At 36.9% G+C, this 24707-nt stretch overlaps 1 protein-coding gene across 1 annotated transcript in view; it reads right to left on the bottom strand.

Moving 5' to 3' along the window:
- LOC140160790 (protocadherin Fat 4-like) overlaps nucleotides 1-18380 on the bottom strand; it is a 101699-nt gene extending 83319 nt beyond the window's left edge. The window contains 3 exon segments of the mRNA XM_072184093.1: nucleotides 12859-13341; nucleotides 13343-14345; nucleotides 14347-18380. Coding sequence (XP_072040194.1) covers nucleotides 12859-13341; nucleotides 13343-14345; nucleotides 14347-18020 — 5160 coding nt within the window. The 5' untranslated portion in view covers nucleotides 18021-18380.
- Nucleotides 18381-24707: the final 6327 nt, after the last annotated feature.

Raw genomic sequence — 24707 nt, 5'->3', positions numbered from 1 at the left:
GTAAACATGATTTTTTTTAAAGTGTATTGTTTAAAAAACTTTATGTCATAATAATTGTTCAACTTTCCTTCACAATTTCAAACAAAATTTCTGTAAAAACATTTTGAGTTGGGGAAAGTTTCAAAATTGCAAAAATAAATTTTGATGATTGGTTAGATTTAATAGATTGTGCTCAATGTAAGTGGACCCACAATGCACTGCTGCAAAACTACAGTTAAAAACTTTTATACATGGACCATTTTAAACTGGTCTATCATTTCACCATGTTCATAGTCAAAGTTAATTTTCACCCAATGTTACAGAGAAACCAAAATGGTAACATTTCCTTTGGCAAAGTTCACTAAACCACCAAGCAAACACTCTACATGACATTTTGACCTCAAGTTGTAGAGTATGAGTTTTTGTACCCAACAAATTCAAACGTCATTCTGTATATATGCAATCATATCAGGATTAAAGAACTGTGTCCTAACATATGAGCATGTTCTGTGTTTGAGACCCATGATGCAGAGGAGAAGATATCTCACCCTTCCCAGAATCCTTTGCAACATGACGCATCACCTCATAAATGACACTTAACTCACTATTACATTGTAGGCCTACAGCCTACAGATTTTCGTAGTTTTCATGTTGAGAATAGTCTACCTAAACCAGGGCTGTCAACTTTTTGGAATTGCTTGGCGTGAGACAGAGACGTACCGGGATTTGCCGACTCCAATGTTCCATGATTATTTGAGCCACGGCGCCGAGAATGTGAAAAGCGGGGGTAGGAGCAACAAATTATTCATGACGATGCGTGAGATTTTACTCATTTTCCGCTTTTTATGCGTGAGCTTTACTACCTTGGCGTGAGATTATACTACCTTGGCGTGAGACCGTGAGAAAGTGACCCAATGCGTGAGACTCACGGCCAATGCGTGAGAGTTGACAGCCCTGCCTAAACATGGGTCGCTAGTCAAGAAATAAAACACATTGCGTGCAGATCTGGATAGGCTCTGTTTGTTGAGGAACTCAACCCATGTTGCAATTTGCTGTCGTCGTGCACATTAGAATATGACCGTTGCTAGGTCAACTGGATCACGCTTTCTTTGTTACGAACCACTGATCGAAATGATCACAACACAAAGCCTATAGCATGTCAAAATTCAGAGCAGGTGTATGAGCCCAGACTTGGAGTAGTAAACAATGGTTACTAACGTATGTGCACTACGACAGCGAATACATCCGTACAGAAAATTGAAATGGAAGAAATGCATTGTGGGAAGTGTCAGATATCTTCTTCATGCCTCTCCTCATCAAGTCCATCTCCTCCTCAGAGTCTTGCACAGTATCCCATCAATACGCCACTGTCTGTCTAACCTCGCCAAAACTCCCTAGCCTTGTGTTATTTGTTTTCCCATGTCTATTTTAATCAAGGTTCATTTTTGAAGGGGGATTGAGATCCAAGTGTGGGGCCCAGTCATGTCCCGATAGGCAAGGTCGGGTACGAAACATCTTAAAAGCCGCTCGGATTGCCGAGATGAGTCTGTACAGAGGGAGGTATTGTTCAATTATTAATTAGTGTTTTAAGTCCTAGACATCTGAGATCTATTTTGAAGGTAGTCTGATTTTGTATGCCAAAAATTATGCAAATTCTATTTTTATTAAAAAATCACTTTCATTCGTTCAGATCAGGTTTTAGGGTCAGGGTTAGGGTTATAATTTTAAAGAAATTGAGATTTTAGCATTGGAGTTAGAATTATGGTGTGCGTTGTGATCCTATGATCCTACCCTAAAAGTTGCTTCCAAAATAGGTACAGAGCTCCACCCATGCAATGTGGGTGAAGCTTTAGGAGTTTCAATTCAAGGTGATTCTCATATATAAACAGAATCATGAATCTAATACCTGCATGTCATGTTTACTAAAATCTTTACATGAACCAATTTTGATTCTTTTAAACCAAGTTTACCACTTTCAGGAGAATCATTGTGACAATCAATTATCTGATTCTCGCTGAAATTGCATTCATGCCCTCCTTTCGGATCTTATTCCTCCTTTCATTTCCTTCTTTCCATGGGCAGGAAAAAACATGGCCCTTGAACATGTTTAAAAGAAAACTGCAAATAGGTTACATAGGAAGTTTTGCTTTAAAAACATGTTCAGGGGCCAAAGACACATAGGAGGTTTGGACGTTATCCATCTTTTCGTTTTATTTTCAACTACTATTTTTAAGGAGCAAGAAAGACATCAAAGCCTGATAATAAGTGGAACACACCTTTTCTAAACATCCCCTGCTTTCCCAAACTGAATCCGATTACATCGGTATCATGTCACCACTCGTAAAGTGTTTTAATTAGGATCAAACTTTTATAACAACACAACAATTTGACCAGAACTTACAGACCTAGCCATGGTTAAACATGTCTCACGTTCCTACATGATTGAAACTGCATCAAAAATGTCACAACACTGTGCGAGCCAGACAAAGGCGTGCTGACACGCGTGTCATGGCTCTGAAACAAGACCCAAACCAGTTTATGGCTCTGCTCAAGTATCCTTACACCTGATGCAGCAACCTGCTAGAAAAAATAAATTTTCTCAAATTTCCTCTTAAGTCGAAGTCGCATGGCAAATAAACTTCCAAATTCCTTTACCGCTCAAGTGGTGAAAATGACCAACGCTGAAGACATTTTCTGGTCAAATTTGACACCAAGAATCGGCTATCAACACCTGTAACTATCCTCATTTCTTAATTTTACACACCAATGACCAGTAACTTCCTCTGTTGCACAGTTTCTACTTCCCAAGTTTGTTTATATCAATTAAACTTGTGAAAATATATGCTTAATTAGCATGCTCTTAATTAATGCTTATCTTCACAACTATGTTGGCTTTGGCATCTATGGGAAAGTACAGAACACTGCACATTTTTGCTCTTTACTGTCTTGTGCATTCTAAAACAAAATTGGCTGCAAAGCAGGCGATCAGTCTTTTCATGTGTATACTATGAATAGAGGGTATGCAATACGACGTCACTCATGACAGAGTCATCCTCATTTAAATAAAATTCTGTCCTCCATAAGGTGCCACGGGGCAAATCGCATGATAATACATTAAAACAGGTGATAGGTATGAATGGATGTGGAATCGATCTAGAGACCTGTCCCTCTGTCATCTTAAGCTATTTTAGAACTGTCCTCCAACATGGCTGCCATCTCAATTGTTATATCGTTCCGGTTGGTTTATATTGCATACACTCTATTAGTGAGATCTAAAGGGATGGCTGCACAAAATGACAATGTATTTAAAGCCCCCCTATATTGTTGAAAGTTTCAAGCACATCCTTATTCTGGAAATGGTAATCAAATCAACTAGGCCTACACACTATGTACATGTACATTGCTACTACCCAAAATACATACATGTAGGCTCATAAGAGCAAACATCAAACATATCATGCCTAGCCGACAAATCGTTTGGGTCAATAACTACTAAGTACTTCACCGAGTCTGTTATGTGGACTGAAAGGGCTCTTGTACGTAGCGAATAATCAAGCCTCAATCCCACAATATGAATTCCTTTTCCTGTTCATTTGGTTAAGTGCTTCGTTCTTAAATGTTCAATGTTTACAAGACATTGGTCCTGATTGCATTACGCTATTTAATATGTGTAATTTAAGGATGAAACTTGTGGTCTTGATAAAACTTGGATTTAAATATTCATAACCAAGTACATTTTTAGGTGCATTGGAAAGTATATGAAAAGTGATGCTTAAATGTAGCCTACACCAGGAAAGTATAGTGATGCTTATGTACATCAGCAATACAGGAAGTTATTCAACAAATTAATGACGCATTGATTTCCTTTAAGGGGGTACTACATGTAGGCCCTACACCCCTCGATAAATTTGTGTCTATTTTTGCATTTGTCTCAAAAACTAATAACACAGTGGTAACAAAAGTCATGTATATTATAGGGGCAAGGAATCCAATTACTACACTGGAATTTCAGTGACCCAAGATAAGTGGTTAGATTATTTATGATAAGAAATATGGTACCGCTAAGATGCACCTCATTTCCTATCATATTATACTGAACCTCTTACAAGTCTTGAGTCACTGAAATTTTAGTGTAGTAATTGGATTCCTTGCCCCAATAATATACATAACTTTTGTTACCAGTCTGTTATTATTATTTTGTGAGAAAAATGCAAAAATAGTCCCAAATTCACCACAGGGGTGTAATACACCCTTAAAATCAGAAAATCACATATAATACCTATCACACAACAAGTGGAAAAAAGCAATGTTATGTTACTAACTCGTACATACAAAATAATTTGAGAGCATAAAAGATAGCAACTCGTTCCTATGAATTTCACTTGCACACATACATCACTATGGACCACAATAGCCTCATCCCAGTGGCATAGTTCAATAACCTCAATTAAACACTCATAGTGTAAAATTTGACCTCAAGTTGCAGAGTATGAGATTTTGTACCCAAATTTTCAAAGGTCATTCACTGAATGTGCAACTGTATTGGGGTTAAAGAACTGTGCCCTGATAGATGAGCATGTTGTGGATCCTAGTGCATGTACATGCATCACATAAACCTATACAATATATACCGAGCATAAAGTTCATGTTGAATTGTGAACTGGGGCTGGTGCCAAAATATTATAACCCACTATTTTCATTCAAGCTATAAACGCTGGTCGTAGACACATTACAAATTATTCGCCAAATTTTCAGACCAACATGCTTTTGTTACGCACTCTCACCTGTTGCTAGCGCTAGATTTTTTTCATCAAAAGAGGATTTTGTGAAAAAGGTTCAACTTCTAGGTTTAACCTTTCTGCCTCAAAGTAGAATTGAACTGTTTGTGGTGCGTGTGGTCTGTATGTTGTATACAAATGAGCTTATACAATCCGCTAAAGAGGTACAGTTATACAAGAATTAAATGCTTTCTGGGTTTGGTGTGAATTCTAACATCAAATGTGAAATGAAATAAACCATAATAATTCATGAAGATGAAGCTTATTGACCTGTGTATGGTTGTAGGCTGCCAACAACTGCATTAGTTGCTTAACACCCCCCCCCCAATTAACATCCACCTCTTCCCAACATGGCCTCTTAAAAAGATCTAGGCTTTAGAACTTGACTCCAGACCAGGAAGTCCTTCCAACATCACCCATGCATCCACTTTCTATTCTTACAACCCTCTTATCATATGCAAATTTGTGAAGACCACAAAAATAGTTCAGTAGCCAAGTCTCCAATACCAAATGTATGCACAGTAACCTATGGTCAATACATAAATGTATTTAAATAAAAGTATTGTCAACCAAGCCTAAGTGTGCTAAATGTGAAGATTACACCATGCATCCTGCACTCCATACCTGAGCCCCCCCGGCATCAAACTGCCAAGTTCCAAACATACTTCTAAGATATTTCAACATAATGGTGAGAGAAATGCAAGCAAACAATTTGCCTCATTCCCATTGCCTCATTGCACAGTTCACTGCCTTCCCTAGAGCTGGACATTTGACTGCAAGTTGAAGAGTACAAGTCTTGTACATACACATTCAAAGGCCGTTTTTCTGCACAAAATGACCATGCTGGATGATACCATTTTTTTAATACAGCACATAACTTGTGGACATCAAGCAAGTGGGAAAATGTGCGGACATGTCAAAGAAATGGTGCGAAGACCCCATTGCATATAATGTATGAATGCCCAGGAAGGAATATGATTATAATGTTCATTTTAATCATAGGTACAATGCCTAGATAAATACCTTCCCTGTTGCCAGCCAGTTTTACATTTACAGTTAAGGGAACAAACCAAAAGATTGAACTTCATGAAGTGTGGCTAGTTGCATAACTGGAGTAGGACCTGGAAATTGGTAAAGAAACTTGAAACTGGATTTTCAGATAAATGTTTAATGAGTATACACATGATTACGAGAAATGTAACTATATTATTTTAACATTCAAACTCATCAAAGGGTTTCATTTATCTTTTGGTTTGTGCCCCAACTTTTTTGCTTGAATTATGTCCTTGCTCTCATTCAGAAGAAAGTATCCACTTCAGCTGTGTGTGCCCTGCCCTGGTCTGAACATATTTCTTTTAAGTTATGTAAATTTTAAGCAAACACTAAGGGTTCTCACTGTGCCAAACACAGAATCAATACATTCATGGCAGTTAGAAGATTACATCTTGAGCAAATCAATTTTTGTATTCTTTTGTACTTTTCTTGTGGGAGATGTACCCTATTCAAAGATAACAATAGACAACATTAATAGTCAATGATGTCAGAGTGAATAATAACCAGCTTTGCATTGTTAGCTTGAAGGTTTTAAGGCTTTGCAAGACATCATTTTCATCAACTGGATTATTCAAAACCATAATTCAATTGGGTATGGTAACAATTTGCATCAGGTTTCCTATTCAGCCTCAGTCAAACATGACAGCACATTATTTTCCATCTCTTGAGCAGAGAAGTTGTCTTGAATGAGGAGCTGACTGGCTGATAAATATGTAAACCTGTAACACTAAACATAACCCTAAACAACCTGAGGAAGAGGATTGCCAAACATCAGGGCTGCATAACTCACAAATTAGTAGCCCAATGACTGAATAGTCATGCAACTTGCAAATGACCACAGTGATTTCACATGTTTTGGGAGACTTCAGTGTTCGAGTGGAAAAATACTAATTTTATAGTGAATTTTGCTACAAGAAAGTAACAACAAATAAATCATGTTTTTATAGATGTTTTTATAAAAATTTAGTATGAACATGGTTATGCCCTCTCTAAAAACGGATTTCGGGTAAGTTACCTTTTGGGCACATTTTGGAAAAGTATCGCACCAGCAGAATGTGGTGGATATTTTTGATAACCTTCCATAAACATGAAAAGATATTCATAGATCTACATCAACAAATTAGCTTTTTTCCTAAAAACAGGCTGAAAAGTACAAGCACAGCAGCGAAATTACACGTACAGTTAAAAACCTACATTCATTTGTGCATGTAAAACCCTCTAAATCGAGCCGTTTCAAAGTGATAGAGCATTCAAACCAGCACTGATTTGGCCTACAAGAGTAGACACATTGAAATACTAGATACTCCCCAGGCAGAAAAGATACTAAAGAGTACCGCAAAAGACAAACACAAACAAACAAATTTAGGAACATCAAATAGACCATGAAATTAAAACGTATTGTCATCATTAATACGACGATCTATCTTAACAATAGGGCTAATTATGCAGGATCGCAGGATACAAAAATTAAACCATTTTTAGTCATTTGTGTACAAAATTTAATTTTCTTCAAAAGTTAAGGTCAAAAAAACAAGTCAAAGCTTAATTTTGATAAATTATGCATTTTGGACATTGTTTTACCTTGACAGTTTTCAATTCAATAAGTCAAATCGTTATGCAGGTATGCTAATTGGAAAGGGAAATAATCATGCTCATTATCTTTTGTTTCAACCAAGGTTACATCTTCTATTCTACTGATGAAGAAACACCAACATCCATAAAAAAAAACCCACTTGAAATGCAGCCATTTCCACAAATTATGCATACTATCATAAACAAATTACTGTTTGACCAGTTCATGGCTACTCTCTAGATCTCTGGATTACATCTACAATTTTAGCATCATTTAAAGATGGAGAAAACCTTCAAAATCAGTTTCCATTTACTTGTAATTTGTAGTTGAACTCTGGAAATATAAATGACTAGATCCTAAAATAAAAATTCCCTTTAAAAGGGAAGGCCAGCGTCAATGCAGAAGAGGTCTTGTAAATAGTTTGGGTCACCGTGAAAGGCATTTTTTAGGATCACGCTTACATCCATGTTACATGACAGTTCACCAAACCATCAATGGTGAGAACATGCACACTGAAACAGCAAAACACATTAACTCCTATAACTCCTGTCAACTCTTTAATTCATTACTCCAAATTGTTCTGTATTTTTGTCTTTACTGCTTTTTACCCATGCTTATTATAAAAATCAAGAAATACACTGCAGTTGTTAGTTAATTCGCTATATGTTAACTCAACTTACATGCACATTTTATTTTAAAATAATTTTATATTATTTCGCAATGTATAGTTTACTATAAAGTAGATAGTGGCAAGCACATGATAAAGGACTGATCATTCACTACAATCTTCACTTTTAAACTGTATTTTTTGAATGTGTTGATTGTTAGTCCGAAACTCCTGCAAAGCTATGGACATGGCATCTTACCTACTCCATTATGTAGTCTGCATTGTGTGTTTTCTCAGTCTTCAATCATTTTGTTGAATGTAATTTTATGAATCAAATAAAAAGATAGAAATTGGCCTCACTTTACTTATGTGTCATTTTACAGTATTTATCATTTATAAAGTAAGACAATAATTTATTTATAAGTGCATGTCAAAATATGGGATATATTGTTCAATATTATAGCTAGCCCCTAAAAACTTTATTTTCAATCGGATTTTTCCCGTTGAAAAGACAAAACTGATGTTAAAGATAGCAATAATATCATCAATAACATTTTGAGTCAATTTTATCCATAAAACGATACAGGATAGGATAGATAATTACTTTGACTTCAATGTGGTCCATATAATGAAGATTTTGATTCCACAACATTATTAGATCTGTTATCAACATATCAATTATGCAGTCAAAGGCAACCAAACATCATGCTATGCTCCACTGATATGACCTCGTGATCATTCCCCCGCTTTGACCATGTCATTTTTTTGATATGCTGATTGCTGAACAAGTTTATGTTTATATGTGTAGGCCTAACCTATGATAACTTTTTAAGTCATAATTAATTCAAAAATAAATTTGGCAATACTCAATCGTTTTTAAGTTCGTTGAAACGGCAAAACATACTTTCTTTTCCTTGCAAATCGAATTAGCAGACATCAAAAACATTTCCACCACGAGAAGTAAAAAAAAAAATTCATACCAATAGAAGAAGGCTATAATCTTAGCTAATCTTTAGTGTACACAAACCCCATCTCAGAATTAGGTACCAGCGCCCTATGCGCTGGCGATAAGGACTGAACTCAAGTAAGATTACTTGCTCAAAATTATTTTGGTTTTACAGACTAACATCTTAAAAATTTGTTTTTTCTGTGCATGTTTGGTTTTATATTATCAAATATGCCTAGTACATTGTTTTTAATGTTTAATTTTGCTGAAGTTTTTTTTTTTCTTTCTTTTTTTGCAGTTTTGGCATTTGTTGTTGTTTTGTTAAACTGTTGCATTGTTTGCCACAACACAGCAGTGCCAGTTTGCAATGGCTTTGAAAAAGGAGATCGCAAATATTCAAATTTCCATTTACTGTTTTTTAACATAATAAATTTCCAATGTTTACACATTTAATAATTACGCATAATGTGACATGATCAGGGGAATGAGTCGGATGTCGCTAATATTGTTTTTGAGATATTGGCAAAAACAGTGTTCAAATTCTTTTGTTTCATATTGTTTCAGCCATTGACAAAGTACTCATAACTCGGTAACCAGATGTCCGATATTAATGCGGTTTGCATCAAAAAGTAGCATTTGCAAACTGCCAGAAAATGATGTAAAAATCTTCTAATTGAAAATTGCCGACATGCGAATCATTCCCCTCGATCATGACATATATGTACTTTCATTCTAGGTTCAAGAATGGCTCATCCTGTATAATGAAATGTATACCTTGGTGATCACCAGGAATGTTAATTTTCACTACATCTCAGGATGCTCCAATATTATCTCAAAATTAATTAATCATCGATCTATTTTTCTCAGTTAGTCAGGTGAATATGCTCCAGTTCATCACCACAGATCAATGTGTTACCATGGTATTTATCATCAAATAATATAAAAGTCAATTATAAAAATATTTCTATGATACAGACAAATGCATGGTTAGTGAATATAGGTTGGGGGCATTTTGAAAAACACTGAAATGATATGAAGCAAAGCGATTATGGATGAAATTGATTTGAAGCACACAAAATTGCATGCAAGCCCAAGTGATGAAACTACAAAAACATGTATGCGATATATATGTAAATAGCAGGGTAAATAGTAGGCATATAGTTCAGTTGGTTCCATAACCAATGGTTACCATGGTGACATAAGAGTGAAACATAAAATTTGGTTTATCTACACAAGGTGCAATTTTGTGGCATCATGATCATGGTGGCATCCATGAACCTTGTCGAGTAAAAAAAAAAATACTCACACCCAGATTTTTAAAGCTCTAACGAAAATTATATCACCGAGTCATTTTTTGAAATTTGAATCATATTTGTTATTATTTTGCTACTTGGTCCTGCAATTGACAAAAGGCAGTAAACATGGTAAATGATTGGGCTCATCCTAGCATAAAACTGTGTTCAATCACACAGCAGATCACAGTACGTACTGGAGTCTCGATATCACGATTCGGGTTGGTGAGAAAACAAAGCTAACAGAGGCTGGCTATTCTTCCTTTTGGTCCGCCTTGTTTTCGGATTCAATCGACTGTAAAAGTAGGGTGGTCAAACTTGGAGTATGCACGCAAAAGTGATAAAATTCTGTAGAAATCATAATTGAAGGAGTGATGACTTGGCTACTGAAAAAATACAATTTATTCCAATTCAAGCGACTATGTCACTTATCCAGACGTTCTGTGTTGACACTGGCTGCTGTATCAGAATGACAGAAACTTGTAACTTGTATTATTTTGAGAATATCAAAAATCTTGAAACAATTTGCATAAATGATTTTAAAACAACATAAATTTCTTACTCAAAATTTGCAATATTGTTTCCTTTGTCACTAATGATCGCTTCAGATGTGCACGCAGATTCGCAGAAGACAAATCATGTAAATGGAGTAAAAAAATGTGTGCTCTAAAGACATTATCATGCAGGCCTATAATGTTGCACAAGTTTGCATTATTAAATTTTGCAATCAAATATTACATAATTTTTGGCTTGTTTATAAGCAATTAGCAACCTCATCCCCTAATGCCCAAGTACTGCCTTTTGGTGAAGGGGAAAGGAAAGAAGAATGTAGACAGATGATGAAGAGAAGTTGTTTGCTTTGGTTGGGTTTTGAACCATGGACCCGATTGGTTTGACAGTCAATGATATGAACTTAGCTCCACTGCCGTGCATGTACTCACATGTATAGCATCATCATGATGTATGGCTTCTACTTACGATATGACACATGAAATACTAACATGAATAATGTATATTTCTTGTTATCCATTGTGCTTGTCCCATTTTTTGCGAAAGAGCGATGGCTAAATAAATGTTTTAATAACCCAAATGACATTTATTTTCACAGTTTCAATAATGCAACCCTAATCCACCAGACACGGTTTAACACAGAATCTCTTTTCATCACAGAAATTGAAATGGTTAACTTTTAATTATATCACATTTCCAGGGGGTTGATGAGAGTTTCAATAGTATCAATAGTTTTGTATTGTATGTGGGATTTGCAATGGTGCCACAAATTGATAATGGTTGTGTTTCTTTCTCCTGATGTTCTACATTGCGTGTGACCTCTGTATATGTAGCCCTACTTTAATACTTCTCCATTCCAAACGCGAACATTTTTATTACTAACAAATGAAGTTGCTAGTAATAAAATTGCATGATGGGACAAACAACTCTGTTTGGTTAACAAAATGTAGGTCTGCTAATTGAACTCATGATCTCATCGTGGAAATACTAATTTACAGTATTTACTTTAAAAAGCTATAATATATCACAGAGATCTACTTTTTCTATTCAATTTTTAACTGTTGCAGTCAGTATGCCCTTTGAGAAGTGCAACATGGAAGCACCAAAATGCAGCTGCTTGTGTTTCAGGAAAAAAAATCAACCAAAAATTGCATTTTGGTCTGAATTTAAAAGCAACCTTTATTAAATGTTAACTCGAACTGCCCTCGGTACTAAAGCAACTGCAAGCCCTTAGCCCATGCATTTTCAAACACGGAATCACCTCTGATCCTCTGTAGAATTACATCATATCCATGACATCATTATCAAAAAAAACTAAATTATGTATTTTCAGTTTCACAGCATGTTTTGGATGCCATAATTTTCCTCTCTATTTAACCATCATGCATCAAAACAATGCAGTTGTATACAATACATATAAATAAGAATTGAGCTTTTCATTTGCAATGCAATGAACTTCTGCAAATGACAGTATATACTGTATTCATCTGAGTATAGTCCCACATTCTAGTATAGCCCCACCCCTCCACCCCCCCATTTTTTGAAAAATTGCAGAATTGTTTCTGTTTTTGATACGCAAAGTGATAATTTGTATGTGTCATACTCTACTAATGATTTCAAAATGTATTGAATTTGTATCTTTTTTTTTTAAACTCAAGTATAATCCCACCCCTCAATTTTTTTACATTTTCACCTAAAAGAGGGTTGGGAGTAGTGGGACTATACTCGGACGAATATGGTACTATGATAGTACGATAAGTTTGAAAAGGCAAAATTAATCTTTTGCAACAAAACATGTGATTTTCATATTCAACAAGTCTGATTTAAAATAAAAACTAGATATGACTGCATCAATTTGATATACCGTAAAAACGTAATAGTTAGCATATATGTGCTTACTATCGAGCGCTTAAATTAAAACATGCAAACTTGAAGAGACCCATCCACAAAGCACCAGACTTTGGTACAATTTCATGTTTTCAAAAGCGCTCGATAGTAAGCACATATGCTGACTATCAAGTTTTTACGGTCTATCAAATTGATGCAGTCATATCTAGTTTTTATACATAAAGCTACAAATGTAGGCAAGACATTTTCAAAATAATAAAAAAATTACATACCTGTGTACTTCTTGTTCCTGGTGGGCTAGAAGACAGGTCCACGGCATACACAGTCAGGACATATTCTGATGCACCATTCAACGATTCCCTGTCCAGTTCTACACCGGTGACAATCTGTCCTGAGATCTGTTCGATCAAAAAGTCACGACCTCTGTCCATTCCTCCAGCCCGTATCGACGTGATGAAGTATTTAATGCTCGCATCTTGGTTCCCAGCATGTACTATTACAACAGGGGTATTCACAGGCTCGTTTTCGGATACACTTGTTGTGTAAGAAGTTTGCGTAAAAACCGGTCCATTATCCGAGTCATCGGCAACGATGACAGTGACCTCAGTTGGTGTTGAACGTCTTTCGGTGCCACTATCTTCAGCGTTTAATGTCAGAGTATAAGATGACTCTGTGACAGACCTTGTTAGGGTGACAGTGCCAGTAACGGGATCAATATCAAAAGGTCCACTGCGATTGAGTAATGAGTATGTGACGGCGTCCATTCTGGCCTTCGTCTGCATCTTCAGCACGGACAACAGTCACTACTGATCCAACAGTCGCGTCAGGTGGGATGATGATCGCAGTTTGGGAAACAAACATGGGAGCATTGTCATTGATATCTGTGACAAAGACAGCAACTTCCACAGTGCTTGATCTTCTGCTCTCCAGAGGGAGAGCCTGGTCTGTAGCTTGCACCACAAGAGTGAAGACACCGTTATTCTCCATCAGTTCCTCGTAGTTAATTCGTGCATTTGTGTAAAGATATCCAGAGTCAGTATTTATGGCAAAATGATCTCCTGCCGGAACTTGCGATAAGATAGAATACCGTAGCTGTCCATTTATGCCGGAATCTGGATCCGAAGCAGCCAACATGGCGACTCGATGACCAATTGCGACTTCTTCATCGATATGTTTAACGACTGGGTTTTGAGGAAACACCGGAAAGTTATCGTTGCAATCTCTGATGAGCACGCTTAAAACTTGCGTTGTTGACATGGATGGTATTCCTTGGTCGAAAGCGGTGACATTCAGGGTGTAACTGGGACGAGTTTCATGATCCAGCAGCTTAGCCACAGAAATAACTCCAGAATCAGAGTCAACACGAAAGGCACTGTTAACATTTCCATGGCTGATGGTGTATTTCACCACTCCATTTTTCCCAATGTCTACATCTGTAGCATGCACTGTTGTTATCTCTTCACCAATAGCAAGGCACTCTGTGACTTCTAGCTCCAGATCCATCTCAGTGAAAACAGGTGCATGATCATTCTCATCCAGAATTGTAAACTGAACCTGGGTTGTAGCCGTCTTTGGAACTGGCCCGGCATCTTGTGCTTTGACTGTCAAGATGTAAATATCTGCATCTTCACGATCTAGTTCTCCTACCAACTGAATCTGACCAGTGGCTTGACTGATGCGGAATTTTCTATCCTCATTGCCTTCTGTGATGCTGTACACTATGTACGAATTATCACCAACATCATCATCCGTCGCCATACGCGAGAACATTAGTACCGTTTGGGGTCAATTCCGAAATACTGGCTTGATAACCGCTACGTGAGAATATTGGCTCATGATCATTGAAGTCTGAAATCAGCACACCAACAGTAGCATGAGCTTGGTACGACTGAGGTCCATTATCGTTGACAGCGACTTCCAAAGTAAACCGGTTTTGTCCAGTTTCTTCTACCAACTTTTCACGATCAAAAGTGACCAAAGTGGTAATTTCTCCAGTGGTAGATCGGATTGCAAAGTTAGTTTGATTGCCAACAAAACTATATGTCAACCGACCATTTGCACCAATATCTTCATCAGTAGCAATCACTGTTCCAACATATGCTCCAACAGTTAATTCTTCTTGAACATGGAAACTGTAGGTCACGTTTTCAAAGAACGGTCTGTTGTCGTTTTCATCCAAAATGCGCACTGTCAGTTGTGTTTCGGCAGTCCGTGCAGGCACACCCGCATCTGTCGCTACTACAAATAAGTCATAGAGGTCAGTTTCTTCTCTATTCAAGAATTTCTTCACAAACACCATGCCATTCGGAAAGATTCCAAATCGATCCTCTTCATTGCCACTGTAGATGTTGTACGAAATTTCTCCATTGGTACCTTCATCTCGATCCGCTGCCATAATGTTTAAAAATTGTGTATTAACAGCAGTTGATTCACTAATTTCTGTTTCATAATAACTGCTGTTAAACTGTGGACTGTGATTGTTGACATCGCGGATGTTGATAATCAAATCCAAGATGGCCGATTGTTGGGGTGTACCAAGATCAGTTGCTTCTATTCGGAGCGAATACTGCTTGCTTTCAGCCTGTTGCAAATCGCTGTTGAGGTATACCCAGCCAGAGTTATGTTCTATGCCAAATCGTTGCATTGGATTTATAATCAGTTCGTACACAATATCACCATTCGGTGAGCTATCGTCATCATGAGCTACTGCCTGGTAAATCTGTCTGCCGATATTCCAATTCTCAACCACGTCCACCGAATCGCTGTCTCTGATAAACTGTGGAGCGTTATCGTTAACATCCTGCACAGTGATGTTCACCGTCGTTCTGCCAACAAGAGGTCCTCCATTCGCATAAATGACGAGATTATAAAAACTTGTCTCTTCTCTGTCAACTTCTTGTTGTGTACGTAGGATTCCAGATGATGAGCCTATCTCGAATACACCACCTGGATCACCTGAGAAGATAGCATAAGTGATCTCAGTGTGAAGATCCGCGCTGGATGCTAAGACACTACCAACGACAGTTCCAACTGCAGTATTTTCCTGGATTTCCATTGGGTAAAAGGGTTGGGTGAAAGTCGGTGGATTATCGAGAGTATCAGCAACTGTAACTTGGACCGTGGCAGCCTCTTCTGATGTTGATCCACCTCCGTCTCTAGCCAAAACACCGAGTGTGTACAAAGCTTGCTCTTCGCGATCAAGTCTTGTTGTGGTAGTGATGGTTCCTGATGTTGTCTCAATTTGGAATTTCCCAGCAGGATTTCCGCTTATGATGGAGTAACTTATTCTACCATTGCGCTCAGCATCAGCATCACTTGCTGTAACTTTAACGACAAAAGTTCCGGCTGGTTCATTTTCTGTGATAGCTTCAAAATAGTTGAGAGGATAGAACACTGGTTTGTTATCATTTTCATCAATAACTACAACATGGATGAGTGCCATACTTTCTTGTGGTTCGTCCCCCAAATCTGCTGCTATTACTTCTATGTCAAATTCAGAAATAGTTTCCCTATCAAGACGCATGGCCATGTACACAGTACCGGTTTCCTCATCAATGGTTACCAACCCAGTATGTTGATGGATAAAATCATCCGATAATCTATATCGCACTACTCCACTTTGTCCAAGATCATCATCCGATGCTGCAACTGTTATCAATTCATATCCTGCATCAAGATTTTCACGAACGGATGTGTTGTATACTGACATGGTAAACTCTGGCACTTGATCGTTTTCATCCATAATGTTGATGATGAGAACGGTGGAATTCTGGAGCGGAATAAGTCCACGATCGGTAGCAGTGATGTTCAATGTTATCAATGAAGATGTTTCTCTATCCAACTCCATATTTGTTGTAACAAGACCAGTGTCAACATCAATAACGAACCATCCTAAATCATTTCCTGAAACGACGTTGTAGAGAATTTCCGCATTGACTCCGTAGTCTCCGTCACTGGCAATGATGCTCTTAACAAAACTTCCAACCGGTACACTTTCGCTCAAAACTGCTCTGTAGTCTAGGTGGTCAAACTCGGGCACATGATCGTTTAAATCAGTAACTTGAATGATAAGATGCGCTACTGTCCGTCTTTTTGGAGATCCGTTATCTGTCGCAACTATAGTAATGTTATATTCTGGGGTGCGTTCTCTATCCACAGCACCTACTGCACTGACTTGATAAAGACTTGGTCCGACTAAACCGGGTATACCTGCAAGCGGTTGTATTACAAAATGCTGCTGTTCGTTGCCACCAGTTATGCGTAGATCCACCTCGCCATTGTCACCCTGGTCGTCATCTGAAACGGTCACTAGCGCAATAATGGTGCCGAAAGACGCCCCTTCACTAACAGTTGCAAAATTGTTGGTACTTGGAATGAAACTAAAGGAAATCTCTGGATCGTGATCATTTTCATCTATGATTGTTATTGTCACAAATGTACGACCAAACTGCGTCGGTGATCCCAAATCACGAGCTTGGACTGTGATTGAATGCAATTCTCCATTCTCATAATAAAGTCTCTGAACAACGCTGATTATGCCAGTTTCGCCATCAATTTCAAAATAGTGATTTTCTTCATCAATGAAATAAACTATTTGTCCATTGGGTCCTATGTCTTTATCACTTGCTTGAACTTGTAATACGGCTGAACCGACCGGGGCGCTTTCATTTACACTGACAGAATATTCGCTTGAGTTAAATATTGGTGGATTATCGTTTGAATCAGTTACATCGATGATGACGGTAAGGTTCCCATATCTTGGTGGTGTTCCATTGTCTTCAGCCTGAATAATAAATTCATAATATGGTTCCGTCTCACGATCAAGCGACGCTTCTATTTCAAGGTAAATAACCAATGGTATACCCCATGGGTCTCGAAACGCTCCTAAACTGAACCTTCCGCTATTTGAGTTGCTCCAGATGAGATTGTAATTCGCTACTTCGCCATTTGAATCTTTATCGGGATCGATGGCAGACTCTAAATCTATCTTTTTTCCAATTTGCGCAATTTCAGAGACAGTTGTGGAAAACATAGGATTTGGAAATGTAGGACTGTTATCATTCAAATCAAGAATAATAATGCGAACTTCAAATGGATTGGTAGTAGTGGGAGATTCACCAATTATAAAAAGATCAAAAATATCTCTGTCAAGAACGTCTCTATCTATACGAATACTAGTTCTTATTTCACCTGAGATTCTGTCAATGGCAAATTGTGCTGGGGGTTCTACAAAACGATATGTGAAACCACTTTCCACTGGCACTGTACCCACTAAAAATCCAGGTGGTTCATTTTCATCCATTCTGAATATAAGATCCGGACTAATTCTATCCTGACCAAAAACTGGTCTAGGAATAGCCAAAATTAAAACAACTAAATATATACATAACGTTCTGGAAGACATATGTGGTATAGATGATATTTTCCACGTCATTTTGACGGCGTTATTGCACTGGCTATACACCAAAGAATAGCAAAATTGTCACTGTAATATCATCTGGTAGTCTGCCATTGTAGCGTCTGTTGTTGCGGTGTAGTCATGCTGTTGTGCCCCGTACAATACGGTAGAGTAAACAACAGCGAAACCAGTAGCACTTCGAAGTACAGAAAAGCTTCAAAACGCCATCCAAAATAAACGTTCTATTTCGTAAACATTTTCCGTCTGTAGCAAGATGTTATTCAGATTGTGTATCTCATAGTTTTGTACTGCTAATAGTTTTCTTGTCGTATAATTTCTCTACTTCTCAACTTCACTTCCACATCTCCGATACACAATCACCAATGATGAAAATTAATGTAATCATCAATCGATTGGTTGCGGTATTGATTTTGTCACTTGAGATTGATTATTCATATGATAGGCGGTGCTTACGTGACATCATGGGAAATCACCCAATCAAAGACCGTTCTTTGACAGAAGGTGTCAATCAATTACCGATTCGATTAGCATGGCAAGAACCAGGAAACTTTAAACAACAGAGGGCAATCATCATAAAATTGAGAATCCAAATCAGACCAAACTCATGACATGTAAAAGGGCAGCATGCATCTATAAGATTGATTTACTTCAGAACTTCAGAACCACTGCTCGAGCTCAGAATTAATAATTCAGACCAGACCATCATTTTTACCAGTATAGCGCACGCTGGATTAAACTTGGCAAAAGAAACATTAAACAGCAGAATATAATTAAACAAAAAGGATGAAAGAAGAGCGGAGTACAGAAAAGGAAAGAAAAGGGAAAGGACAACAGAAAGGAGATGAGCAATAAAACAAACAATAGAAAGAAGGGCGTAGCCAGGATTTATTTTCATTAATTCATTTGGGGCTGATTTTGAAAAAATGGACCTTTCCCCAAAAGTGAACTTTTCCCAAAATGTTGAAATTTTTTGACCAAGAAAGTATTGGACCGGTAGGCCTAAAGCATAAAAACTAACGCAGCTGAAAGAAGAAAGAGAGACGAACCAAATAATGAGCCAAAGAAAGAGTAAAAGAAACAAACAAACCAAATGAAGGATGAGCAATATTTCTCCAAAAGATAAAATTTCACTTCAAAATAGTGAAATTTTCGCTCTTCAAGGAGTATGCGTGGACACTTCACTCATTTTTAAGTGAAGTGAAATCCGGGGGAGGGGGTGGGCACCAGTAGCGTAGCCAGCGGGTGGGGGGGGGAACGGCCCCTGACAAAAAATGAAAGAAAAAGTGCCCTCTGACAAAAAAATGAAAGAGAAAATCAGGAGGGCAAAGGAAAAGAAAAGGGCAAGGAGCCCTTTTCTAGCAAAATTCAGGGCCAAAATAGTGTAAAATACAAATTTTTTCCGCGCTACGCGCGCACATTGTAACACTAAAGCCTTTTTAGCTGGATAATGGGCGAAAATAGTGTAAAATACCATTTTTTTCGCGTTACGTGCGCACGTCATCCCAATAAGGCCCTTTTCGGGAAGCTCGAAGATATACAGTCTCTATATGTATTGTATGATGCAACTGCAATTTTTTCGTCGGTGCCCCAAAACTTTTATTTTGCCCCCCCCACCCAACCCCCAACCCCCCCCGACCAAGAAAGCTGGCTACGCCCCTGGTGGGCACTTCAATATGAAATGGATAGGGCTGGCACTTTCGCAGTAAGGGGCATTCGGTGAGAGCAAAATATAAAAAATATGGGGTCATTGGGTGAGAGCATGATTTTGGCATTCGGTGAGAGCAAAATGTACAAAATATGGGGTCATTGGGTACGGTGAGAACATGACCTTTTTTTTTTTAAATGGAATCTTTGGGTGAGAAACAGCGCCACAGAAACCTCGAAAATCGAATTTCTAGTTCTAAATTACTTGAAATTTCTTTGTTTTTTCAAAATAAGTAATAAAATCAGTGATAAATGAAAGTTGCTGTTCAAATTGAACTTGTTGTACAGTAAGGGTCTTTGGGTGACAGATCAAATGGAAAAATAGAGGGTCTTCGGGTGACACTAACATGTGTTTATAAAAAAATATGGGGTCTTCGGGTGACTGAGCGATACTGAAAAGGGGGGTCTTAACAGCCATACATACGCGTCACCTCCAAAGTGAAATGCACTAATTTAAAGTTAAATTTCACTCTTTCAGCGTAATTTTCACTCCAAAGAGTGAAATGTCCACTCTTTAAGGTATGATCAGGTATAGGCCTGTAAGGGACAACTCTTGTTGGAGTGATCCTTTTATCGGGCTCCTTGATGTTTGAAAATTTTGAAAACTCTTTTTGGGGTGCACTATATAGGATATACGCACTCTTTTGGCCCGGTCGTTTGGTTCAATCTTTTAAAGAGTAATTTTTGTCATTTTTTTTCCAGTTTAGCTGATCTGCAGTAGATGTAATCAATGCACTTCTTCATCAATACATATATCTATAGTATAGATGTAATCAATGCACTACTTCATCAATACACAGATCTACAGTAGATATAATCAATGCACTACTTCATCAATACACAGATCTGCAGTATATGTAATCAATACACTACTTCATCAATACACAGATCTACAGTAGATGTAATCAAGCTTAGCACTACTCCATCAATACACAAATCTACAATAGATGTAATTAATGCACTACTTCATCAATACACAGATCTACAGTAGATGTAATCAATACACTACTTCATCAATACACAAATCTACAGTATAGATGTAATCAATGTACTACTTCATCAATACACAAATCTACAATAGATGTAATCAAAGCACTACTTCATCAATACACAAATCTACAGTAGATGGAATCAATGCACTACTTCATCAATACACAGATCTACAGTAGATATAATCAATGCACTTCTTCATCAATACACAGATCTGCAGTAGATATAATCAATGCACTACTTCATCAATACACAGATCTACAGTAGATGTAATCAAGGCACTACTCCATCAATACACAGATCTACAGTAGATGTAAACATACTAAATAATGCACTACTTCATCAATACACAAATCTACAGTAGATGTAATCAATACACTACTTCATCAATACACAGATCTACAGTAGATGTAATTAACGCACTACTTCATCAATACACAAATCTACAGTAGATATAATCAATGCACTACTTCATCAATACACAAATCTACAGTAGATGTAATCAATACACTACTTCATCAATACACAGATCTACAGTAGATGTAATCAATGCACTACTTCATCAATACACAGATCTACAATAGATGTAAGCAATGTACTACTTCATCAATACACAGATCTACAGTAGATGTAATCAATGCACTATACTTCATCAATACACAGATCTACAGTAGATCATTGCACTACTTCATCAATACACACATCTACAGTATATATAATCAATGCACTACTTCATCAATACACAGATCTACAGTAGATGTAATCAATGCACTACTTCATCAATACACATATCTACAGTAGATATAATCAATGCACTACTTCATCAATACACAGATCTGCAGTAGATATAATCAATGCACTACTTCAGCAATACACAGATCTGCAGTAGATGTAATCAATATACACTACTTCATCAATACACAGATCTACAGTAGATGTAATCAAGGCACTACAGCATCAATACACAGATCCACAGTAGATGTAATTAATGCACTACTTCATCAATACACAGATCTGCAGTAGATATAATCAATGCACTACTTCATCAATACACAGATCTGCAGTAGATATAATCAATGCACTACTTCAGCAATACACAGATCTGCAGTAGATGTAATCAATACACTACTTCATCAATACACAGATCTACAGTAGATGTAATCAACGCACTACTGCATCAATACACAGATCTACAGTAGATGTAATTAATGCACTACTTCATCAATACACAGATCTGCAGTAGATATAATCAATGCACTACTTCATCAATACACAGATCTACAGTAGATGTAATCAATACACTACTTCATCAATACACATATCTACAGTAGATGTAATCAAGGCACTACTCCATCAATACACAGATCTACAGTAGATGTAAACATACTAAACAATGCACTACTTCATCAATACACAAATCTACAGTAGATGTAATCAATACACTACTTCATCAATATACAGATCTACAGTAGATGTAATCAATGTACTACTTTATCAATACACAGATCTACAGTAGATGTAATCAATGCGCTACTTCATCAATACACAGATCTGCAGTGTATATAATCAATGCACTACTTCATCAATACACAGATCTACAGTAGATGTAATCAATACACTACTTCATCAACACACAGATATACAGTAGATCTAATCAAGGCACTACTTCATCAATACACAGATCTACAGTAGATGTAATTGTAATCAATGCACTACTTCATCAATACACAGATATACAGTAGATGTAAGCACTGAGGTACAATCATAACAAATTGGTTGTTCCAAGGTGGAAATTGTCTTCTGGGCAGAGAACATTTCATTATAGAGCTGCCACTTCATGGAATAGACTTCCTTTTAATCTCTGTGCGAATTTGGATTCACTAAGCTTGAATGAGTTCAAGAATGCCCTATAATTTTGTATGTATTTGAGACATTAATAAGGAACTTATAGCCCTCCTCATTAATTTGTTAATTGGAACTTGTTCTATATTTCCATGTTTGTATATTAATAATTTATATTCTTATAATGTTATTTGTATATCAATGTTTTATGTATGTTATCGGGGCTTCCAGGGAGACCAGTACTTTTGTATTGATGGAATTTTCCTGAATAAATAACGAATAAATAAAAATAATACTTCATCAATACACAGATCTACAGTAGATGTAATTAACGCACTACTTCATCAATACTTAGATCTACAGTAGATGTAATTAATGTACTACTTCATCAATACACAGATCTACAGTAGATGTAATTAATGCACTACTTCATCAATACACAGATCTACAGTAGATGTAATTATCGCACTACTTCATCAATACTTAGATCTACAGTAGATGTAATTAAGGTACTACTTCATCAATACACAAATCTACAGTAGATGTAGGCCTAAGCAATGTAGGCCTACTACTTCATCAATACAAATGCAGATCTGCAGTAGATGTAATCACCGCACTACTCTATCAACTTAGATCTCCTATACAGTAGATGTAAACATACGGTACTAAACAATGTACTACTTCATCAATACACAGTAGATGTAAACAATGTACCACTTCATCAATATACAGATCCACAGTTACTGTAGATGTACTACATCTATTGTAGATGTAAAGCAATAGGCCTATACTACTTCATAAATACAGAAGGAAAGAAAGAAAGAAAGAAAGAAAGAAAGAAAGAAAGAAAGAAAGAAGAAAGAAAGAAAGAAAGAAAGAAAGAAAGAAAGAAAGAAAGAAAGAAAGAAAGAAAGAAAGAAAGAAAGAAAGAAAGAAAGAAAGAAAGAAAGAAAGAAAGAAAGAAAGAAAGAAAGAAAGAAAGAAAGAAAGAAAGAAAGAAAGAAAGAAAGAAAGAAAGAAAGAAAGAAAGAAAGAAAGAAAGAAAGAAGAGAAAGAAAGAAACAGATAAACAAGAGAGGGTCTAACCCAGGTCAATGTAAAAAGAAAGAAATGGAGAGAGGATAAAAGAAAGAAGAAAAGAAAGAATGATATTGAATATAGGCCTATTATAGGCCTAGAGCGAAAATATAGGCCTATTATAGGCCTAGAGCGAAAAGAGAAAAAGTGAACTTTTTTTTTTTTTTTTAATCGGAGAAAAACTTAATTGAAAACACTAAATAAATTCATCAGGTTTGTTGATAAACATTATAGAAGATTTCATTGAAACAAAACCAAAAGTAAGGCGAAACCGTCAAATAGTGAGTTTACTTTTGGTTTTGTTTCAATGAAATCTTCTATAAAAATTAATTGAAAACAGTTTGACAATCTTAGGGACCGTTCACAAACACTTGTTAGGGGGGGCTGATGCAAAAAGGGGGAGGGGCTGCAAATGGTTGACTCTCCTGGGGGGCTGAACTTGAAAAAATTACCACAAATGTCCCTGGGAAAATTGAGTTCATATGCTTTTTTATGGGGTTGACCCATAATTTTCATGTCAAAAAGGGGGGCCCTGAAATTGTTGAGATCTCAAAAGGGGGGGGGGGCAAAAAATTGTTTCCCCCTAACAAGTGTTTTTAGCCTTAGGAAAGTAAAGTAGGCCTATGACATGAAAATATTAATCACACAAAAAACCAAAGACCTTTTGCTTCACTCTACTACTGATAGTATTTTAAGTTCTGTGACTGAATTTTTTATGCTTGTTTTCATGGTCTGCCTGTTTTCTGCTAGGGTCCCTATATATAGGGACTCTATTTTCTGCTATGAAATAGCGCCACACTGAACTTATTACTGGTCAAAGGTTGCAGTCTTCGAAGATAGTTCTGGATCAATTAACCTTTGACATCTTGTCTATTTACCATTTTGTCTTATCAATACGCTTTGTTTACATTGATGATTTAATTGCTTTAAATATAAGAAAATATACATTTCTGCAAAGAGAAATATATATGATTATAATGAACATATATTAAAGTTTCGCTTTGTCGTTTTTCATGTGTGAAAGAAGTTTCTTCTTGTGAAATAATTATACCGCGCAGGAATCAATTTGGCTGTGATTAGGCCCACATT

This window comes from Amphiura filiformis, chromosome 9 (assembly GCF_039555335.1).
Source record: "Amphiura filiformis chromosome 9, Afil_fr2py, whole genome shotgun sequence".
Classification (NCBI taxonomy): Eukaryota; Metazoa; Echinodermata; class Ophiuroidea; order Amphilepidida; family Amphiuridae; genus Amphiura; species Amphiura filiformis.
The sequence above is the reverse complement of the archived record's forward strand: the minus strand, read 5'-3'. Positions and strand labels throughout refer to the sequence as shown.